The sequence below is a fragment of the Aethalodelphis obliquidens genome, unplaced genomic scaffold (genome assembly GCF_003676395.1).
Source record: "Aethalodelphis obliquidens isolate GAN/ISIS:26980383/991018 unplaced genomic scaffold, ASM367639v1 scaffold8, whole genome shotgun sequence".
In the NCBI taxonomy this organism is placed as follows: domain Eukaryota; kingdom Metazoa; phylum Chordata; class Mammalia; order Artiodactyla; family Delphinidae; genus Aethalodelphis; species Aethalodelphis obliquidens.
The window spans coordinates 45,758,842-45,772,000 of NW_020837952.1; the positions used below are offsets into that span (position 1 = coordinate 45,758,842).

General features: G+C 41.4%; 1 protein-coding gene across 3 annotated transcripts in view; it reads right to left on the minus strand.

The window, feature by feature from the left end:
- The window catches only part of IGF1 (insulin like growth factor 1), a 75,677-nt gene extending 63,433 nt beyond the window's left edge, over positions 1-12,244 (minus strand). Inside the window, exons 1-2 of one of the 3 annotated variants that reach the window (XM_027107361.1) lie at positions 11,918-12,222; positions 7,237-7,393 (exon numbers count right to left, since the gene is read on the minus strand). In XM_027107361.1, the coding sequence (XP_026963162.1) occupies positions 7,237-7,393; positions 11,918-11,980 (220 nt within the window). In that variant the 5' untranslated portion in view covers positions 11,981-12,222. Of the gene's footprint in view, positions 1-7,236; positions 7,394-10,113; positions 10,276-11,917 lie in introns of those variants that run through there. The other 2 variants (XM_027107362.1, XM_027107359.1) reach the window with 2 other exon arrangements.
- Between the last annotated feature and the right edge of the window lie 915 nt (positions 12,245-13,159).

Here is a 13,159-nt window from a genome sequence, read left to right on the forward strand (position 1 = left end):
CAGATGTAAAGTAAGCGAACGGTTTTTCTTGGTATTTAAGGTTCAGTGAAAAAGTAAGAGGGGCAGCTATGCCAAGAATGAAGAGCCAGAGCTTGCCAAGTGCTTCTTTAAGTGGCTTTAGCCAATGTGAGACTAAACAATGCATTAAATAGGCATACGACTTGCTGCAGTTAAGGAATCGCATGTCAAATAACAGCTCTTTGCTATGTTTTAAACATGATCTCGCATATAGATAAAGACAAGTGAAATGCTCTGTTGTCATCTCCTTAGTCTAACAGCTAATAAGGCCTGGGGATTTGAACTTTCCAGGCAACCAAAAGTAATTCTTTGTGATGTAAGAGCTTTTGCTGATGTTTCATGGAGAGGTGTAGGATGGAGCTCTGCCAGGGCAACAGCTCAGTGCAGAAACAATTTTTTTGCTACTCTGGTTGTCAAAGACTCTGGCTGCATAAAAGAGGAAAGGCTTTGTAGCCCATTATTGAGAACAATGAGAAATCTCCTTGGGAGAGATCTCGTGCCTGTTTGCAGTGTGTCTAATTCTTTGGTATGGGCTGTGAAATCAGAAGAAAGTCTGCTAGAGGGATGAGGTCGGCTCTTTACAGAGGTCCTGAGGAATGCTGGCATGGTGCGTGATGTCTGGACTAGGTATATGGAGGCCCAGAGGGTTTGGAGAACACCAACACTATCTTTTGGATCCAAAATGGAGATATGCCCCTGCCAACCACTGAAGATCTGAGAACTTCTGATACCATTGGTCTTCAACCAACTGGTTGAGGGGCACCTGCACAGATGGGAGCCTCCCATCCAAACCCCTGGCTGCTCCCACAGCTCCTTTCATGGCCAAGTTGGGGAAGACTCTTCCTGCCTGGCTCACTCTCAGGCCTCTGGTGCCTTGTGACCACCTCTCCTTTACCACCTCTCTTATAGCACCCAGAGAACGATCCTTGGTCCAATAAACAGCCTTTCTTCAGTAGGTCTTTGAGAAAAACCAGCAGAACTCATAGATGCTAGAATTAAAGCACTTGAGGTTTACTGGCAGAGAAAGAAGAAAACTTGAAGTTGGCCAGAGGAGAGGGTCCCACAGACCATAGGCATAACCTCCTCCTCACAGGTGAGCTGCAGTGTTCTGTCTGAGGGCAGCCCAGTCTGTGAAGGGTCTTGAACAGCAGCAGCCTCTACTCAAAGAAGCTTTTCTTGTGCACCCTGAGGAAATTCTATTAGTATTTTCTAAGTTTTTCTAGAAGGGAAAATGTAGCGTCATTACATGGATGTCTCCCTCAAGCCTCCTTTCAAAGAAGTGTTCAGAATTCACCCTGAACTGAGGGGTTCTTGCTCTTGCTCTTGCTCTCTTAGAGAAGCCTGGGATTTGGGGAAGCATCTCCCTGTGCTATAACACTTTGGACCTTTAAACAATGTGAATGGCCAGATGAACATGCTTCTTGGAGACAAGAGACCTTGACTTTGGTTCTGGATCCATCCAGTGAGGTGAGTCACAAAATCTCAGTGTCTCACATTTCTCCTTTGTCCGATTAAGCAATAATTCTTGCCGTCTAAGACGAGTAAAGACAAAGGGAGAGAGCTGATACAGCTGGATTTTGAAAAAGTGAATATACTAGTCAAACATAAGGCATCCTTTGTGTTACTGAAACTACTATGTAACTGCTACTACTAGCAACAGGTTTTATCAGCTGCCCCTGTAGAGAGAAATGAGTGTATAATGAATTGGGCTGCCCAGATACCTCTACCTTTGCAATAGACTGTGCAAATGATCCCAGAAGAGAGTAAATAAATATAATTGCTAATGTGTTTATGATGGTTACTATGTGCCAGGCAGAATTCTAATTTAATATGTTCTAATATATTAACCAGTTTTATGAGGTAGGCCCCGTTTTATAGATGGGCAAATTGAGGAAAAAAGAGGTTAAGTTACTTGCTCAGTGCCACCCACCAAGTAAGTTTCAGAGCTGGGATTCAAACCCTGGATTCTTTGCAACAGAGACCATGCTTGGTCTTGAATCCTTCCCTCTCCTGCTTCTTGTAATTATCCATCAGAGAGAACATGGTCTCAAAGAGCATTACAATGTCAGGAAAATGCAAATTATTTTCTGAATTTGCACAGAAATCATCACTTTCGTAGCAGTCCCTTGGTTGCCCAGACTGGTCCCCTTGGGCATTTTTAAATAGTAGCAAAGCACTTAGGGTCAATAAAAAAACTCATTGTTTTTCTTTAAGAATATCTGTGGCCTATTAGCTTAGTGGTGCTAATGAGGCCAGGGCCAAGGTCAAATCCCACATGTTCCAGTTAGTTTCAAAGCGAAAAGCTTGACCAGCTGTCATACAAGTGCACGGCTGGCTGTCTAAGGGGTGCCAAGCCAAGGAATGCACATGGTGCAGCTCAAATCCAGCCCCACTGACAGCAATGCTAATGGTGGGTGAGTGTGTCTTTGGGTGTCCCCAGTGGTGCACTCTCCTTTAATGGAAAGGCAGTCTCAATAGGCTTGGAAAAGGCTTCTCCTCAAGGTTTAGAAGCCTATAGATTCTAATCTGCCCCCTCTAATTTAATAAAGGGCAGCTAAAAAATGACCTACTTACCATCCTCACGTCCAGGAGAGTGAGAAAATGTAAAGATGAAAACTGTCAGCTCGTCTTTCCTAGTAAGGAAAAATGGCAATCTGTTTTCATGAGGTGTGTGCTCCTTTGGCCAGATGACTTGCATGTATTTGGTCATGTCTGAGCTTCTATTTCATCCCCGAGGGGTTGGAACCCAGCTTAAAACAAAATAAAACAAAGAAGCTGGCTCCTCTTTCTTTAAGTAGGTGGGATCTCCTATCTTTGGGGAGGAAAAGAAACTATGTGGAGAAGATAAAGGAGTCTAAATGTTCTTCGGTCACTGTTTAAATCCAAGGTTCTCCTTTCTTGAATAGCACCAAATCCTTGTTAATTACAACCTAGACTATGAGTCTGTTAAAGTTAGAAGAGGTCATTTACTTTAACAAAATCCCCTTGTTTTATAGACAAGGACATTTTGGCTCAGGAAGTTTAAATGCCTGCCAAAGTCATACAGCTAATGAATGACAGGTCTGGGAGTAGTTTTCTGAGCACTATATTTCAAATGAAAGAAGCTTGAGTTAATAATAATAACTTCGATCTAGGAAGGTTGTTGCAATCAATAACAATGAAATTCATTGCAAAGTTTTACTTAAACTCTTCATAAAACAGTATGTTCTAACACATGAAGAATGCCATTCATTTACTCAGACCTGTTCTTAATAACTATGCATTAGAGGTATGTTTTACAAAAGCTATAAATCTGGAATAGCCAAAAGGGCATCCAACTTTCCTTTCTAATTGATTTACTTCTCCTTTTTCCCAGACCGCCGAGGTAAAGCATATACAGTTTATTTAAGGGACTGTTTATAGACTCTTAAAACTAAAAAGGACCCCAGAAACTCGCTTTCTTTTGGTTGCTCTTAATTGAAACCATCCAAGGTGGTTGGTTGTCCGTCATTTTTTAAAGTATCTTCAAGGAGAGAAATTCCACAAGCCTCTAAAGCGCATGTTAAAATGGTTAATCACCGTGACTGTCAAAAATTATATCTATGGCAAGCTTAGCTTCTCCTATTTCACTTGAAGCTCTTTTCCTCTTGCTTTGTTCCATGCACAGCGAGGTTATAACAAGCTGCTCTCTATGAGGGTTCCATCAATCTGGTAAGATAATAGCTAGCTCTTTCCCAGTGTGCCAGCTCCATTATGCCACCATTTTTCTCCCAAGACTATGAAAGTATGAAACTGGTTGATATGCTCTCTTGCTATGATACATAGGGAAGAATCAGTAGTTAGCTCTTCTTTGCAAATTTCATTGCATAAAATGTCTGGGGAAGCTGCATTATTATAGAGGAACTATTTCACTTATGCTGGGAAGATGTTCACAAAACAAATAATCCGGAAGGTGGCTTCCGCTGTGCTCTAGTGGAACTTGGGCTTGTAGAGAAATAGGAACTCATTTACAACACTGGGTCAATCTATGCAAATTAAGCATTACAAAAAAAATATTATTCAGAACAGTTCTGTCTCTAATAGGGTTAAAAACTCTCCTTGTTAAATGTTCCAGCCCAATAAAAAAGATAGATATGGAGGCAATTTTCTTTTAGATGTTTGTGTTTCAAACTAAGATCAGAAACCCCCTTCCACTATGAAAAAAATCCATACATTCAAAATGGATTTGAAGTGTCTTAAAACGAAACACATAGCCGCAATAAAACTTTGAAAACAAGGGTAAAAAATATAATAAGAGTCGATTGGCAGAGGACAGAGGTAGGGAAGACTGCTTTCCTCTAAAAAGTATTTCAAAGGCTGTAAATGCTTAGAGCTGACTTCTCCACACACAGTAAATCTCAGGGGACAAAAAGGAAACTCAATAAAATTTGTTGACAACAGTTAATGCCTGTAAGAATAATTGGCTCAGACACAAAACAGACCATCAGCGTAGCTTGGGGAGGACCAAAATGCCGCCTCTAAGTCATTGTTAGTATACACTGTATTCAGTTGAGAAAAGATAAAGTTTTATCAGATAGATGGGTAAATATGAGGTGAGAATTGTCCAAAGTGCCTGACGAACCTCATTCTTGATGATTCTGAAGACTAAGGTCCCAAACAAGTCATGCCATCCCATTCAGCTGGATTCCGTTCAGTTCAGTCCTGCCAGTCCAGCAATCAAATTAGAGCTGCAGCTATATCAGCCAGGCATTGAGCTCGATACTGGGATTCAATGGTAAATAAATATGGCCTTTGGTATCAAGGAGCCCATTGAGAGGGCAGATCCGGGTTAGGTGATTTCAAAAACTGGGAAAAAGTATTCAGGAAAAGCAGAAAGGACTATAATCTATTCTTCCATGATGAGTTTTCTCTATGACGCTTGCTAATATTGATACTTATTTTTTTTAATCTCCCAACTAGACTGTGAGTTCCTTGAAGGCAAAGTTAATCTCTCATTCATTTCTAGGTATCTCATTCATGCTTGTACTGTGTCTTACACATAGCTGATGCTCCAGCAATGTTTTGAATTAAAGAATTTAAAGGGGTTAACTTCTCTTGGGCAAAAAGGCTAGTCCGGTTGACTAGAAAGTTAATAAGAATACTTTGGTGCATGAGGGTTTATGTCAGACGAATAATTTACATTAAGTCATGGAGTTCTATAAGGCAGAACTTATGAAACCTAGACTCTCAATAATAATAAAACACAATTTATAAAACCACTTTCTATCCAAAGTCATACTCTAAACATTAAGAGTTGCCGTGTAGAACCTTCCCCTTTCAAGTTACTAAAATGGAATTAAAACACATTTGCTAAACTTTGATCCTTGGAGTAACAGAACGCCTTTCAGTGCGTTGAAATCAGTTTCCATCACAGTTGTCCAATACTCTTAACTATCTGTGTGAACATATATAAGTATCATATGGTTACTTGGGACCAAGTTATTTCTTTCCATTCTCATTTTCAATCATTTAATGCAAGCATCACAGTCATAAAAGATCCAGTTTCCATGCACTGTGCATGGAAATCCTGGAGCATGTCACACTGAACATCACAATTCAACCTGGCACATAACACAAGACACTTGGGGGCTTGGCAATCACTTAGTGAACTGGGTAAAAGGAAATGGCACAAATGGATTATCAAGACAAAAAAATCCTCTTGGGCATAATAAGTGAGAAACACTTATCCATCTTTTAAAATGGGGATCAGTAGTAGAAAAGTAAAGAATAATGACAGCCCATCGTTGGGTGACGTTGATGTGACACATTTGCTTTCCTCAAGATATTCTGAAGGTAAAACAAGCCTGCTATTTGAAAAGCACTCACCCAATGAAGGCTTTCATCTGCATAGCAACAGAGAATGGGATAGAATCGCTTTATTGCCAGAAAAATAAATGAATTCACTCAAAGCATTGGCTGGAAACAGAGAGTGGGAATTTGCCCATTCAAAGAGTAGAAAGCACTTCTCACTTTCTGTCACTAGTTGTTGAAAAGCTATTTGTCACCAAATCTACAATGAGTACAGACCATCAACACGCCTATCAGCCTCTTCCTTCCCATGCTCCGTACTCATCCCGGACTGCTACACACAGACCCCTCCTTCCAGTCTCACACACACACACACACACACACACACACACACACACACACACACCCCTTCCTGGGAAGGAGATGAGAGAGACTTGAAGTTTGTGAGTCATCACAGGAGCTATTCAAAGCCTAGTGGGTAACTGAGGTAAGCTGTCTACACTTAAGCGATATGAACCTCTAAGAATGATTCATGGTCCTGAGGACCTGAGAGTCAGTTTCCCGAAACTCTCTAAACTTCCAGAGAATTACACAGAAGGAGCGTCTGGCTTCCCATCAGTGTCCTGTCGTATACAATGAGACAGATGCCTCTGAGGTAGGTTCTTTAAATGATCTGTTCCCTCAGGTAGCACAGACTCTTGTTGGTGTTTATTATTTATTTGCAAGCGTGGACTTGGCTGTCTACTTTTTATTGACTGTTTAATCACCTGAGACCTACTTATGGGATAAGTGACCTTGCACTTGTCAGAAACCCTTTTCCAGATGGAGACATCACTGGAGAGCCCCAGAGAAGAGCGATGTCAAAGGAAGGCAATAACAGAGACTCAAGGTCAGTTTGAATGGAGGGCGAATTAATTCAACATTTCAGTTTGCATTGAGTGAGAGCCTGTGTATTTGCAAACGTGCCTTTCAGCAAGGTTCACCTTCTGTGTGTTCCTGGTGATTTCATATGGCATGGAGACATCTGGGAAGGGCCCCTCCATTCTTTGCCCAAGTCCACCTTCCTAGTTTCCTCCAAATAACCTAGCGCTTAAAACAGCCCTACACGTTCACATATGTGGCTACGTGCACTCACAGATCTCAAAAACTGAAACCTTAATCCTCCAGGGCCATTTTGTCACACCTTTCCACTGGAAGGAATGGAAGAGTGAGGGTAGAGCAGCATAGTTGCAGGAAAGCTCAGTGGGAAGTCGTTAAAAGACAAACTGCTAAGGAGGAAAATTCCATCTGAAATCTGCAAAATGTGCCACAGCCCCATTGAAACACTAGGCTCGCTTTAAGGTGAGGAATCTCGGAGGCTGAGGACGGCTGCCAGCCGTGGGCAGTCATTCAGTTCTTCACATACTCCCTGCGGTTGTAAATCCACAGAGCAGTGAGAAGGAGGCTACTTACTGAAATAAAAGCCCCTGTCTCCGCACACGAACTGAAGGGCGTCCACCAGCTCAGCCCCACAGAGGGTCTCGGGTCCAGCCGTGGCAGAGCTGGTGAAGGTAAGCAAGAACACGGCCACGTAGAAGAGATGCGAGGAGGACGTGATGTGCATCTTCACCTGCCGAAGAAGCAGAAGGAGGGTCATGCTTCCTCCTGGGTCCTTGCCAGGAGATGGGGGTGAGGCAGGGGCGCCTTTACCCTCAGCTCTCCATTCCTGTCATTCATCAAAACTACCCGCTCCGAAGGGCAACAAGGTGTGTGAGTGACCGCGGGGCAGCGAGGGCTGAGCGGGTCTTGGCATCAAGCAACCTGAGTTTAATCCTCTTGCTACTGTGGAACCTTGGGGAAGTCCTTCCTGAACCCCTTCTCTATGGGTTCCTATTACAATTCAGTGAGATAAAATATCTAGAAACATTTACTATGTGAACGTGAAAGATGCTATTATTGCAGTGGGATCCCACACCGCTCAGAGATCCTGGTAAACCTTTGGAATCATCAAAGGTTAAATTGTGCTCAGTCCAGATCTGGGGCCAAATATGTTTTATTCATTTAAGTTCTCTCAAGATTGGCCATCCACAGATAGCATGTGCATTCATTATCGACCAGAATATTAAATTAACCAGAACATCATTCCCCAGCTACTGATTAAAGAGAATTTACTGCAGCTGAAAAAGAACTTGTGAAAATACTATATATCATCACAGTTTTTTTTTTTTTTTTTTTCACTTGAGAGAGAGACAGAGACAGAGAGAAACACAGGCAGAGAAAGAGAGACTGAGATTTCTTACCTGGGGAAGATCAGCAGTTAATAACTACAAGTAGAAGTATAAAATCAGGAACGGGAAAAATGTGAGGAAATTTAGGAAGGAAATTGGCTTATGCTAAGTAGACCCCACGCCTTCTTTATTCTAAAGCCCCTCGTGTAAGCTTAATATCAGATCAACACACATGTGGACTGTGCCCTCCATGAACAGGGCACTGGGCTCAAAACCTGCAAAAGCCTTTTTTTTTTTTTAAGTCACAGGAATTCATCTCTTGGAGGGACTTATGTGTCACTGTAACCATCTTATAGCAGGAACCCCTGGTTGGCTTGACTTAGCAAATGATAGACATCCAAATGGCAGCCCCGCCAGAAGCAGGATTCCTGTGGCTCAGGTCTCCATCCTCACTCTCAGCAGTAGAAACAATGCGAAGGTGAGCATTAAGTTTTTCCATATTGCTACTTGTGGCACCAAGATATGGTTTCTTCTAGGAAGCCTCCCAAGGTGAGTAGCTTCATCCCCTCAGATGCATTCGCTCTCAGCAGCATCAGCGGAGTCAGTGACAGGATGTTAAGCGAGGGACCCTATCAAAAGGTCATGTAGTTAAGCTGGAAGCTATCATTATGAAAAGAGGCTTTTCTGAACCTCCCAGTCATGGCAGGTCCATTTAACTCCATCACTTTTGGAGAAACAGACTCAGTCATTTATTTTCCAACCACCTTCCTTGCCCTCCATGGACTCTTAACTTAATGGCTGTCTACATCAGTGGCAAAGTTTGCTCCATCATTGTAATTAAGATTTCCATTTTTGTGGCCAGACTTTCAGCTCAGCAATTGAGAAAAAAAAACCCTAAACCCCTGACTCTTGTTAACACAATGTAAATATTTAGTTAATGCTTGTAAAACTGTGGAAGATGAAAAGCCTCCTCTATTTGCAAATCCTCATAAATAATGGACATAAAATAGAAGAGGAGGTGAAAGCTTGATGGAACATTTCTTCCATTTTCTCCATAGGACCTGTTCATGGAAACCCTCCACCCCCATGTAGCCAAAGCCACGGAGACGGCTAGAAACAAGTCATCCTATCCTTATCTTTCTTATGTATAAAATAATAATTGGTGGGAGTTTTCCCTTTCAATATTTCCAGTGGAAATCTCAGCCAGTCTAACCCCACTGGACTTCCTTGCCCTTTTCAAAAGAGAAAATTCATAACTGATCTTACTGAACATACCCCACACTCTGGCAATGGGTCAGTTCTAGAATGTATGTTATTTTGCCAATCCTATTTCTCCATCCCTCCTTCTCTGTTGATTTAATAGTGATGCTTAAGGCCAAGCACCTGCAGCTGTAGATGCCTTCAAGTTCTTCAGTTCTCATGAAATCCAGGGGAAAAGGTACTCAGCTTATAGCCTTAGTGAATTGAGAACTTCATTAGAGGTCAAAATTATATTTTAGTAGTTATTTATTTCATATGACACATTTAAACCCAGCAATACATAAAAATCTCTAGCATTTAAGAATTTAAGATTTATTTTTTACAGATTTTTCCTTTCTTTTTCTTTCTTTCTTTCTTTTTCTTTTTCTTTTTTTTTTTTTTTGCTGAGTTATGTTCTAAGATAAATACCAGCACTTACAGTTCTAGGACAAGATAGAACCTCTAGTGCATTCGCCTTTAGTTCAGGGAACAGTCCAGTACAGCCACAGAGAACCAGAGAATTTATCACATTATGTTCCCCGGAAAGAAAACAATAAGGAACTGGCTTAGGAGTTAAAAGTTCGAAACAAGTGGCCCCATATGTTCATCATTTCCTGGGCCTTTTATTTTTCCAAACACAAAAGAAATGAAGAGAGAGAAAGGAAAGATCTGAGAGAGAGAAAGGAAGGAAGAAGGAGAAAGAGAAGAGAAAAGAGAAAAAACTTGCAGAGCACTCTTTCCCAAAAATCATTCACAAATCCAAAATTTAAAAGACCTTTCTTTTTATCTTAAATAAATGGAATATCAATTGATTCCAGATGTTTGGGCTACGATAAAAATGCCCAGCAAAATTTGAGGGCAATAGTCATAAGAAAATACTCACTGTAGGTGTAACCATTTTTGTTTGTTCCAGATCTTTTACAGCAGGTCAGGGTGGGTATTATGAGACTGATGTGAATAAACTGAGGACTTAAAAGCATGTGCTGCTTTGTGGGTGGGGTTTGTGAAAGCATCTAGTTACATTTGGACACCCAGGCAGGTATGCTATGAGCCTGGGTAAACTGCCTTTTGTCCATTCCGACAATGAACAAATTGCACGGCTGGGATTCAAGTCAATCTTTTCCTCCAAATCAAGCCACCAATTTCCACTGTGTGCCTATAGTAGCCGCCCTGGACAGTGACCCAAGCTTCAGTCCTCTCCTGTGCCCTCTTCCTTCTGATTCAAACACTTGGAAATATCTTGAGACTCAGAGTACAATCAGCTTGCTCGTTCTGCCTGGCAGACACCTTTACTCATTGAATTACGTTTGAAAGACCACGTAGCTCCCTCAAACCACTTCCTGCTCCAAGTACAGGAAAAAGCAACAACTTACGGCTAGCTCTACTTCTGAACAGTTCAGCATACACAACATGGAAAGTTCATCTGGAGTTTTCCAAACTTGTAGTTAATGCAGAGATAACACTCCACAGCCTCTTTTAAGATCATCTAAGCAGGGAGACAAAGCCCCCAGCTATCAGACCACATAGCATATGTGTATACTGACTTCATTTCTTTTAAAAGCAAGGTAGCCGGCATGCATCTTGGCATCTCAAGTGCAGCAGAATCAGGTGCCTGACAAGGATGTATCCTTAACTCCTAAGCCACTTACTTGACTAAGAAAAGTCCTAGTGGTGGAGTATTTGAAAGCAGCAAATGATTACCGTACTAAGTGGTAGGGACGTTTTATGAATTGAGCCCTCAGGCAATTGCATCGGGGAGCCAGTGACAGCGGCTTAAAAGTGCTTGCAAATTGGAAAAACACAAGTCTTGAGAGATATAATTTTGCTGAGAATGGAAACTTGAACTAGGGCCAGTGATTGGAAACGAGAAGTCAGTGCATTGACAACGCCAGCCAAATTTACCTAAAGAGACTTTACAACACTGAGTATAAAATCAGAGTTTTACAACACAAAACCCCAAGTCCAAACTTCGCCCCTGAGAATCCTCTTCAAAAGAAAAAACTTGGAATAGCAGTTGCTAGAAAGTTTCCGCTTTCCATATACAGTATGCATTTGTTTAAATTATACGAATGTGCAAGGTCAGCAAGAGTTCTTAAGGAGTTCTTTTTCAGAAGAGCAAAGTAAACTTCACTCTAACTTTGACTCTCTGGGCGTAAGTGCAGAGAGTTCCGGGACCTTCGCTCCAAAGATCACATTTAAAGCTTTAATATCATTTAAAATGTAACTCTTTATATGTGGCATGCCTTGTAATAAAAGTCTTGACAAGTTACACACACACAGATACATACACACACAGTCCTACATACACACGAACATGGTCTTAAAAATAAAACATCTGCACCTGCAAAAAAAATTCCAAAAGTTCATATCCATGCTCTATAGCCCTTAACCATAGACAGGATTTAAAGGAATCTTCTATAATGACACCACTCAAGCCCTGCAGAAGTGGAGGATTTAGCATAAGTACCTTGCAATAGTTTTTACTCATACAGATATCTGTGCAAAGGCATTTATCTCCCGGAGCTATTTTTTCAGATCCCACAGAATTGCATATTCAGCAATTTATAAATAACTCCCAGTGCCGAAACAATGAAAATTCTAAAGTGAAGAACATCTCTAAGCAGAAGCAAACAGTACACAGTTTAAAGAAAATTCCCCAATGACTTCAAAGAGTAAGAAATATTTACCTTCAAGAAATCACAAAAGCAGCACTTAAATAATTGGGTTGGAAGACTGCTGATTTTTCCCATTGCTTCTGAAGTGCAAAGTCTGGAAATGAATTGGTTAGCAGGAATAATGAGGCAGAAAGAAATCCAGGGAGATGGGAGATGTTGAGAGCAATGTCACATTTCAATTTTGAGGACTTTATTCCATTGCGCAGGCTCTATCTGCTCTGAATTTAGCAGTGACAGTGAGATTTAGCAAACAGAAGAGGGATTTAGAGAAAATCCTCACATTTATCTACAAAACACAGACACTGTAGACAGGAAACAGCTGGGGGAACGCTTGCCTTCTCTCTCTCTCCCTCTTCTGGCAAAGTTATCGAGTAAGGACTTTTTTGGGCATGGTGACAAATAACATCATACCTTTGCATTTTAAAACTAGAGCACAGAAGCATTTTTTCCCTTAAAAGAATGCGTGTTAGTGACAGGGTGAGCAGACATTAAAATACCAGTGCTGTCCTCTGATTAACTTTCTACTGGGCAGGAAGACACACACATCTGCTAATACACCTTACCAGTATGAAAGGAATACACTTGGAGGATGGGCAAGCAATTTTATATTCCAGAGCCAACGCAAAATTAAAAAAAAAAAAAAAAAGAAATGAAAAAAAGACCATCTCAAACATACCCTACAATTTTAACCCTCAAATGACTGGGGTAAACTAGATTGGAAGACAGCGCTGGGATGACCCCTCGTCCTAGTTGCCAAGTGAGGGGAATGATCTCATTTCCTAGAACCTGGAAAGGGGCGGGCAGCTTTGCAGTTGGCTCCCTTTAGGACACTGTCTAATGCTTTCTGCCCACGACAGGGCAAAGATTTTGCTGAGCTGTAAAGCCAACTGAAATAATAAAACAAAATCTTTTTCTTCCTTCCTCTACTCTGCTGCTTATCACCCCCAGCCTCACCCCAGGGGAAGGGCACCTGAGGGGAAAATGATTTTCCTGTCGTTCATATTTTTCTGCATAACTTGAACCTGAGTGTATGTGTGTGTGTGTGTGTGTGTGCGCGTGTGTGTGTGTGTGCGCGTGCGCACGTGAGTGCATTTTATTTCTCCAGTTTTTGTGTATTCTAAATAACACCAGCTGGCTAGCAATACCCTCTCAAGGGTTATGATGTCATTCAAATCTCTCAACTGGATGAGTGGCCGGCAACATGGTCCAAGCCAGCTGTTTTGCTATTTATAATGTATACTTGCCTTTGCCATT